Genomic DNA, 10350 nt, shown 5'->3' with positions numbered 1-10350 from the left:
CCAGCTCTGCACCTGACCAATTAGTTGTAATATTAGGTATGTTACTTAATTTCTCTGTTCCTCAGTTTGTTCATGTGTCATACATGGATTGTAATATCATCTATGTTATTGGTTGTTAAAAGTATTAATTGAGAAAATAGGTGTAAAGCACTGCAGCAAATTGGTGAAGTACATGGACTCTGTAGCCAGACTGCATGAGTTTGATTTCCAGCTTTGCAACTCAAAAGTTCTGCGACATTGTGAATTTAAGTTACCTGGCCTCTCTGTGCTTCGATTTCTTCATTTGTAAAATGGGGATAACAGTATCTACCCCATGGGTAGTTTGTTGTGATAGGTAGATGAGTCATCATTTTTAAAGTACTTGGAAGAAGGCTTGGCACAGAGTTACCATTTACCTGGTATCGTGTCAAAAGTATGTTTTCATTATTATTAGCGTTGCTATTACGCTATTTTGTGACTGGCACGTAGTACTCAGTAAGTGATAGGTATTGTTACTGTCCTCATTTTACTGATGAAGAAACTGAAGTTCAGGATGTTGAAATGATTTTCTTTGTCTCACAGGCAGAACTGGGGCTCCTTTGCATCTTCCAGTTACAAATTCAGTGCCTTCTGCAGTTTCCCCAGAGCTCCTCAAGAATAACGGAAGGGAGGTATAGTAATGGTTAAGAAACTTTGCAAAGAAAGTGAATAATGCCAGTACTGTCACCTTTTGGAACTTGTTGGTATTTCCTGTTGTCTATCTGTCTTTGAAAGGTGATTAGATTTATTATGACTAATATTTCTTTGATCTTAACCAAGTCATAATTTTTGTGGATAGACTAAAATTTTTGAAAAATTGTTTTCGTGGTGGAAACAGCAAGACAAAATGACAGGAATGGTAATTAGTAATCTTACTGGAAATGAGCGCAGTATAAGACACCTGACATTCTAAAGTTAGGATATATTGTAATTATCAAGTGCTAATTGGAGGAACCATATTGTAAAACTGTCGAAGTTATTTAAATCTGTAACTCCCTGATTAATGCAAACATAAAAGAGGTGAAAGATGATATATTTAGAAGTATACATGTGTAATATGAATAATAATTTTTTTTTACATTCCTCCTGTTGACTGGCATAAAAGCATTTATCAGTGCTTTACTTTGCCAAGTAGTGCTGCCTTGGTGTTTGGTATTCCTTAAGAGAGACAAAATTATGACAATTATATGAGAAATGTGAAAGTTAGGCTGGTATTTTGTGAACTGCTTTTGGTGACATTTACAAGTAGTTCATTTCCTAGTAGTTCATTCCCAGGGACCTTCTCATATATGGCCAGGGTTTTGTAGGTAAGTCAGATTGGACAAAATTGTACATCATGTGAAGGGGTTTAGAGTTCTCTCTTATGCTTACTGATCTTGCTTATAACATCGTTTGCAACCCTAATGATTTTTTCTAATCTCACACAGTGTTTTCATTTGTGCTCTATTAAAATTTGCAGTGAAAGTTTTAATAGTATCAGTACTAAAATTATGTGATTTTTTTTTTTTTAATATGGGGTGGGAAGAGGCAGTTTACATGATTTTCCTAGACTTGATGTGCGTTTTTCTTTTCTCATATTCTTGAGAAAGCAAAGTTTTCATAATGTTTAGTTCACTTATTCATTCAATAAATATGTACTAAGCCTTCATACTGTCCTGAGATCTGGAAGTGAAGCAGTGCCCAGGATGGAGGCAAGCCATACTGTCACTGACGTCCAGCACATACATATACCTTCTCTGTGACCATAGCCTTGAAAAGAAGACAAATTCTCTTTGCCATCTTCTCATTACTTAGAGGTGATAGGAGGGTGGTGGAATATGGCCTACACATCTTACCATTTTAGTAAGGCCCTGGAGACAATATGTACAGAACAGACAGAATTCCTTCTGTCACGGAGCTTGCATTTTAGTGGGGGTAGCCAGACAATAAACTGAATGTTGAAGTAAATCATGAGGTGTTTTAGAAGGTATAAGTGCTGTGGGAATAAAATGAAGCAGGGAGAGCAGATGGGCCATGCAGTTTCAGACAGGGTGGTCTTGTTGAGTAGGCGACATTCGAGCATAGATGTGGCAGGGGAAAGGGAGCAAGCCATGTGGATAACGCAGGGGCAAGAGTGTCCCACATAGAGGGACAGGCAGTGCAGAGTCCCTGATGTGGGCAGGGAGTGGCAAGGAGGTCAGTGTGGTTCGTGCCAAGGAAACTAGGGTATCCTTGGCGATAGAGGGGAGCCATATCATGCATGGCCTTGCAGACTGTGCTAAGTATGTAGGTGCTGAATCTGGGAAAGTTGGGGAACTGTTGGTGAGTTTTAAGCAGAGGAGTAAAATTGTGTGATTGATGTTTTGGAAGGATCAGTGCACAACTCAGAAGAGTTGTGAATAGAGTGTAGGGCGGTGAGAGCTGGAGCAGAGAGACCAGGTAGGAGGACTATGGCTGTAATCCAGGCAGCCTGGGCCGGGATGAGGCCAGGAGATGTGGCGAGAAATACATGTATTCTGGTTATATCTGGAAGGTAAAGATAAGAGTTTACTTTTCAAGTAGGATTTACCAGAATTGCTTTAAAATATGCCAGTACTAAAAGAGATTGGTGTAAAGGTCACAGAACTTTTAAATAAGTGGTTGGTTTTTATATTAGTATGTAGAATTCATAAATAAGGGAATATAGAGGACTGCTTACTCTTTTTCACTTATGTTGCCATTAACGGTAGTCTGTTTCTGTTCTTTTCAAGATGTCACTGGATTAGGAATTTAAAAGCATAATTTGTCTTTAATATTTGTCAGGAAGAAAATAATGAACCTGTATCACCAAACTAGCCAGTACTTGCCTCATTTTGCAGCTCTTTGACCTTGGGCAAGTTGCTTGGTCTCTCTGAACTTGATTTTCGTCTTCTATGAAAACAGGGAAGTAGCTGCTTCACTGAGATTGTGTTATGGGTTAAATGCAGTTATTTTATATATAACTATAGTTGCTCGATAAAAGGTATAGGTTATTGTTAGCAGTATCACCTGTATCCTCTTCAGCTCTTCTCTGTGGCATGAGTTGGTTCTTAACATTTCCATAGCTGCTGTTTCAGTCTGGTCTCTACTTAGTCACCTTGGTCTCTGGCCTGGAGAATTTATGCTCTTTCATATCTTAACATCTTCTATACTCTCAAGATCTTGCATATTAGGAGATGATATTTGGATATTGAAATAAATTATGAAGTAGTTGCAGGGGTAGGAGAGAAAGCCCCCATCTACTGGTCACTTTAAAGTCACAGAAACCAGGTTCATCCCTCTCCCTCATTCTCTCCATCACTTTTCTTGTTTGTCCTCTCGTCCTCTCTGTCACTGCGACCACCACGCTGTGGTTACACCACTCTCTCTCCTGCTCACCTGGTCCTGTGGCAGGTGTTCAGTCTGACTAAAAAATCCTTCCTGTGGTGGGGTGGTGTGCTGTGGTGTGAAGACCCTGGCATCGTAGATGAGCGAGTGGGGTTGGTAACTCCTGTGCCTCTTCCTAGTCTATGACCCTGTCTTTAGTCTTAGTGCTCTCATTTTTAAAAGAATTGTAATACCAAGTTTGCTTAAAAGATGTGAAAATTAAACGTGATCAGTACTTAGTGTGTAATCAGTACTAAATATCAGTCTTTAGTCTTAGTGCTCTCATTTTTAAAAGAATTGTAATACCAAGTTTGCTTAAAAGATGTGAAAATTAGATGTAATCAATACTTAGTGTGTAGAATATAATTGTAGGTTACTAATGAAGGTAGCTTTTATTTTGTAACTTTTGAGAGCCATAAGTTCCAAGATGGACTCAGTGTGCTTGGATTATTTGTACAGTCTATTAGTCGATGGCTCAGATTAAACTCCAGTCCGTTCTCACGGGAGTGTGTCAGATATGCTTGCTGGTGGATGTGCTCTTATCCTTCTCATCATGACAGTGGTCCTTTACAGTCTTGGTCTCTTAGTAATGGTGGAGGCTGGGGATATTTTTTCATGTGTTCTAGTTGATTTAGTTGCTTGTTTCCTCTGTTCTTTTCCTAGCTTGCTTGTGTTTTTCTGGAGCCCCTTTCTTCCCAGTGTTCCCTGGGGTCAGAGTTCACACTGGTGAATGATGTGTTTTCAGTGGAGCATAGAAGAGGTCACTTGAACTCTGGCTACTATTAGGAGCCTGAAAGTAAACCTAGAGACAAAGCCATCATCAAGAGTAGCATGTTAGAAATGAAACAACTGTCCTGGGGCATCACTGGACACAAATAAGCCTCTTGTTCTCCTCAGCCTTTGTTAAGCTATTGTTTTCAGAAGTTAGTGACTTCATAAACAAAGCCTCGGTCATTTTCACTGTTAAGTAAAATACTTGATTTTTGATTGGTTTATACAAGTGTACTACTAACAAAATTACCCACATTTAGGAAAGCTATAACTGTAGAGTCTCAGTGTGTCTTATGTATGTTCAGAGAACAAAGGCACCAGGAGCCTAGTTACTAATTATCTTACTGCTAAAGTGGAATGTGTTCAGACAGCTAAATTTTTGAGATGACCTTGACTATCTCACAGTTTGAATGGAAAAACTAAGTAGCTCTGCATTTTAAAAAGTTGCTAGTACAGATTGTAAGGGTGTTTTCTGTCCGTCTTCTTTAGTATGAGTTTATTACTCGCTTATGTTTTGAAACTAAGAAGGGAAATCATGCCTCTTGGATCCCTCAATATTCCCTAAGCTAATTTTAAAGAATGTGCCTACCTCAAATTCTTGATTTTATGTTTTCGAGAGAGTTTTTAAAATTTATACACTTACTATGAGAGTACCAACCAGGAAAAATATTTTACAACAAAAATATTTGGGTACCTATAGACATAGAGACATAGATAGATCAGGATTTTTTTTCCAGAAAGGATTTTTATTTCATCAAAGTAATTATTTTAACTCTAAGGTCATAAAGAATTAGGTTAGTAAAATGACAAAGGCATGACTTTGAAAACAAAAATGGTTTGAGAAGCCATCTACAGACATGATCTGGGTCAGACTTGATTTGCAGCTTACTCGATTTTAGAATCGGTTGTCAGTTTTGTAAACAGAAGACTGCTGGATGAATTGAACAGAAGGGTGAGATTAGCATATTAATAAGTTACTGGCTACTGGCCTTCTTTTTCTCCTCCCTCTTTTCCCTCCCTCTTTCTCTTTCCCTGAATGAATCTAGGAACACAGACCCATGGGGTCACATTACTAGCTGGTTTCATTCTGTTCAGTAGCTTAATCTAGCCAGGATGGTCTGTGTTTCAGATTGCGGAAGCATGAGAAGATTCTGTAACTGAGAGGCATTCTTCAAGCTGCTGGAAAATATTACAGAAGGAACACCTTCCAAATTTTGCTTCAAGCTCTGAAAAAAGGAGCACACAGGGGAACCTTAGTCTTGCTTGTGGATCGAAGCAAATACTATCACAGCGAGGAACTGGGACTTTGTGTGCGGACTCCTGGCTTGATCTTTATAGGATTGGGTGTATGTTGTTGGAACTGGCAGGCCAAGAGGCCCTGAAACCAGCAGGTGCCATCTATATGGAGAAAAGCGGCTGTAGTCCATTTCCAGTGTGTTGGGCTAAAGGTATAAATAACTTAAAAATATGTTCAGTTTTATTTGAATCCATGCTTTTGCACCGAAAAGGTAGATGAATGTTTTTCTGAATTTATTTCAATATATTTACAGTTAAATTTGAGGAAAAATGGAAATTGATTTGGTATGGGTTTACAGCTATTACATAAAACCGATTAGATAGCTTTTCAAATAGCAAATGAAAATATTTTTTATGGAAATGAATTTTAAGTGCATTAAGCTATCTTTTAATGCTCTGTCCTATGTCTCAATAGTTTTATTTTTTCTAATTTAAGACATCTGTATTTATTCTGTAATATGTAAGTTTTTAAGGAATAAAGAGGAATTTTAACTTAAACAGGGTTGTAGGAAATAAGAGTAACATTTATTTTCTTATTTTAAAAATTACTTTACTCACTGTAAAGATTGTATATTCAATTTGAAACTCCATATTATTGTAAGGTGGGCTTAGGAATACCATACATAAACAATTTTCTTCTTTAATGTTGTTAGGGTTTTTATTCAGATAAAAATGTAAATATAAAATATAGCATTTTCATTGTAACATTCAAGACAGTATTTGGGAAACATTTAGAAGTTAAAAATGCTATGTAATTTGTGCTTGACTAAAAGCAAATCAGCTGGTTTGCTTACAGTAGAGAATATTTAAGTTAGGAAATAAAAGTTCTTAATGAAGAATATAATAAAAATATTTTTGTTATTATTTCTAATATATTTCAATATCATGTTACTCCCTTAGGAAAGATTTTTAAAAGGAGGAAGCTGCACTGTTGTAAAAGGCTGCAGTTTTATAAATAGAGGTATAGACTGATTCATTTTAGTTTTTAGGGTAAAAATTTTAGTACCACTGGGTACTAAACCAAGTTAGCACCAAACTACAGTTTCACCATTAAAATCGCTTTTATTTAGTTGTCGCTGTCATCTATTGATTCTTTCCTAGGCTTTTAAACATTTACAAAACGTGATATTAGAACTATTTTAGTATTCACTTGGTTCACTTGATTATGTAATTAGATACTCAGAGTAAATATTTTGCTGAGTTAAATTTACACTCTTGGATTTTAAAGGGCTTTGGGAATGGGAACTTTTTAAAATTTTAGTTTCTCAGCATCAGAAATGTATAGTATAAGTGAGTGTGACTAATAGTGTTCAGAGCCAAATAATTCTATACTTGTTGAAAATTTTGGTCTTTTCCTGGATTTGCTGGGATTCGTTTGCATATTGCCACCTCCGTTGTATGATAACATTGTGTTAGCACTGATGATTAACAATAAGGCTCTGATTTCCTTCACAAAGCCTAAGCTGTATTCAAGATCTACACATCCTGGACCAACGGGATATTAAATTATCAGCTACTGGATTTCTTTTTATTCAGTGTGACTTTAAAACAGTGAACTTTGGAAGAAAAGAGATTATAGTGTTTTTGCTCACCCCAAAGCGATTGATGGAAACAACTTATTTTTCGGTTAAGTTTGCTGGCTGTCAGAGCAAATGAGTAAAACTATTTTTAACTGAAATATGCATTATGATAGAAGTTAGGGTTGGGTGAGAGAAAACAGGGCTCACAAGTATAAAAGATGGGAAAAGGTAGGGATAGTGTTAAGGGTCAGAATCAGTTTCATATGTAGGGCTGCAGCAAGCCATCTCCTCATATACATGGTTTTGCTTTCGAGTTGTTCAGAGGAGGTTCTGACAAAACCTAGGAGCTGTCATCCTGTTCCTTCTTGGTGCTGCACACACTGCTTCCATTGTGATTGCCCAGTGTATAACTATCTTAGTAAACTTCCTCTCTCTCCCCTCATGTTACTCTTGTACCAGGACAGGAAGGCAGGAAACCTTGTTTTTATGCTGGTTAATTTTTATCTGTGTGATAAGGACAAAGATGTTGGTGTATAGGAATTGGCTGAATTGGTTATATTCAAGTATAAAAGTTACAACTTGTGGATAAAGACAGTAAAAAGCTCAAATCCAAAGAATATACAAATCTGTATCTGCAGTTAGACATTCTACACATTTGATTTTATCAGTCACATTAACCTCAAAAAGCACAGCAGTGTCCCAATTTAAGAAGACACATAAAATACCAGGACAAGCTAAAAATAATAGAGCAGACTATATTTGTATACCTTGAACTGAAACCTTTAAGGTATCCTTAAAGCAGTCTGGGAGTGTTTGAACCAAGCTCATCGTGTGGTTGAATTTGGTGTAGAGAATCCACCTTAGGTCCCATCCAAGGAAGATTATATTTTAAAGTATTAAAAAGGACTTTGTTTTAACATGGGTTCAACTACATCATGATTTTCTGGGTTTAAAAACAGTTTTGATTCAGAATATTGAATTAAATGTAAATGTTCACAGTGGTATTTTAGGTTGCAAGACTATCAAATGCAGAAAGCCCTGTTTGGGGAGTTATTTGATTATATCAGTTTTTACATTAATTATTTCATGTTTTTGAAAGGCTAGGAAGGACTAAAGAGTGTCAGAGATTTGGTTGTTAAATGATCTGATCTCTTGATTTCGCCAGCTTTGGGCCATTGTCCTGTTGCTCATTAATAGCACAATTATTTTGGCTTTTCAGTGCCTCAAACACCCCGAGCTCAGGCATTTATACCTTCTGTTGCACCTTCCTAGAACCATCATCTCTGCATTCTCTGACTAGCCAACTCCTACTTAACCTTTTAGGTCTCAGCTTAAATGAGCTCCCATGAGGAAGCAGGTGTCTTCATGTTTTGCTCACTGCCATATGCTTGGCACATACTAGGTGTTTGTTAAATATTTGTTGAATGAATCAGTGACTAGTGTGCAAAGAAAAATACCTAAGAGTAGAATGCATGGCACTGACAATAAAATGCAAAAATTACCGTGGGAATCTTACTCCAGTGCTCTCATTCCTGTCAGTCTAAACCAAGTTTTCTCTAATGTTCCCTCCTATATCCTTTTCTTCTGGTCTTGTATAGCACTTACTGTGATTTGTCATTATCTATTTTACTTTTTTGGATTTCTATTAGACTGTAAACTTCACAGACATAATATCAGTTTTTTTTCTTCTTGACAAATAGTTGACATAAATGATTATTACTTTAATGAATGAATAAATTCTATATAGGGTTAGATTTGATTTTAAAAGGCTCTTTCAGAGCTAAAATCTTGTGATTAATACAGTGTTTTATAGGTAAATCTAGTTTTAGGATCATTCAGCTGTCTGAAATAAATCTTCCATGTCAAACTTCTGGCCATTCTAATTTCGTTGAGTTTGTGTTTTCTTTTTTCTCTTAGAGTAAAAGTATTTACCCAGGGTTTAACATAGCACTCTGCCGATAGTGGGTGGCTAATAAATGAATGAATGCTTACGATGCCTTGGTCTTGAGCTGTTGTTAATTCCTATAGATTTATTTTAATATTTCACTGAACTTTTTGCAGTTTCTTTCATTCTTTTCTTTTCTCTTCTCTTTTCTCTTTCCTCCCCTCCCCTCCCCTCCCCCTCCCCTCCCCTCCCCTCCCTCCCCTCCCCTCCCCTCTCCTCTCCTCTCCTCTCCTCTCCCTTCCCCTTCCCTTCCCTTTCCTTTCCTTTTCTTTCCTGGCAGAGTCTTGCTCTGTCGCCCAGGCTGGTTCAAGCAGTTCTCCTGCCTCAGCCTCCCAGGTAGCTGGGATTACAAACGTGCACCACCAAGCCTGGCTAATTGTTGTATTTTCGGTAGAGATAGAGTTTCACCATGTTGGCCTGGCTGGTCTCGGAACTCCTGACCTCAAGTAATCCACCTGCCTCGGCCTCCCAAAGTGCTAGGATTACAAGTGTGAGCCACCACGCCTGGCCAATTTTACAGTTTCTTTCTGCTTTACCTCAAATCATGGCATTTTAAAAGAGCTGTGCTTCTTATAGTAATAGCTAAAACTTATTCAGAAATACTACATGCCATGCTGTGTTCTGAGCATTAAACATGCACAAAAAACATACATGTTATCCCATTCTCACAAATGTTTGTAAGCTCTCTGAGATAGGAAATAACATTATCCCCATTTTACAGATGAGATAATTGAGGTACTGAGAGATTAAATAACTTGGCAATTGTTGCTCAGCTAATACAGAAGGCAGAGCAAGATTCCGAACAGTGGGAATCTAACTGCAATGCCTGTATTCTTCATCACTATGCCATACACGCCCAAATAGAAAAATGATAGGATCATAATGGAATTGTCTATTTTGTGTAATTTTTGCATTTTGATATATGTACCATGTCTTCTACTCTCAGATGTTTGCATGCTATTCATTCATTCATTCCACAGATAGTTATGAGCATCAAGTATATGCCAAGCCAATGTACTTGGCATATGCCAGTGAGTCAAAGATACCTACTCCCTCATGTAGTTATTCTTCCAAGTGAGGGGAAACAGTGAATGATAAAAATAATAAGTAAATAAATTGGTTAGTGTGAATGAAGGTGTTAAGTGTTACGGTGAAGGTGAGGTCAGATGACAGTCTTATATAGAATGTCTAGGTGTAGACTGCATTGGAAAGGTGCATTTTGTTGAAGACCTGAAGGAAATATGGGAGTTAGCCAAGTGGATACTTGGAAAAAGAAAGTTCCAAGTCGATTGTATAGGTAGAGCAAAGGCTCTTGCTGGGAGAATGGTGTTGTGGCCGGAACAGAGTGAATACGGGGTTATGGCTGTCTTTCCAGTTCTTCGTGCCTACGAGGTAGTGGTTTAACCAGAGACACAGGCATGGGTTAAAAGTGAGGCC

At 37.5% G+C, this 10350-nt stretch overlaps 1 protein-coding gene across 3 annotated transcripts in view; it reads left to right on the top strand.

Annotated features, from left to right (window-relative positions):
- The first annotated feature begins 2624 nt into the window (after positions 1-2624).
- The window catches only part of PTK2 (protein tyrosine kinase 2), a 289297-nt gene continuing 281571 nt past the window's right edge, over positions 2625-10350 (top strand). The window contains exon 1 of one of the 3 annotated variants that reach the window (XM_030795163.1): positions 2625-5600. In XM_030795163.1, the coding sequence (XP_030651023.1) occupies positions 5501-5600 (100 nt within the window). In that variant the 5' untranslated portion in view covers positions 2625-5500. The remainder of the gene's footprint in view (positions 5601-10350) is intronic. The other 2 variants (XM_030795169.1, XM_030795171.1) reach the window with 2 other exon arrangements.

The sequence above is a fragment of the Nomascus leucogenys genome, chromosome 16, assembly GCF_006542625.1.
Source record: "Nomascus leucogenys isolate Asia chromosome 16, Asia_NLE_v1, whole genome shotgun sequence".
NCBI lineage: Eukaryota > Metazoa > Chordata > Mammalia > Primates > Hylobatidae > Nomascus > Nomascus leucogenys.
The sequence above is the reverse complement of the archived record's forward strand: the minus strand, read 5'-3'. Positions and strand labels throughout refer to the sequence as shown.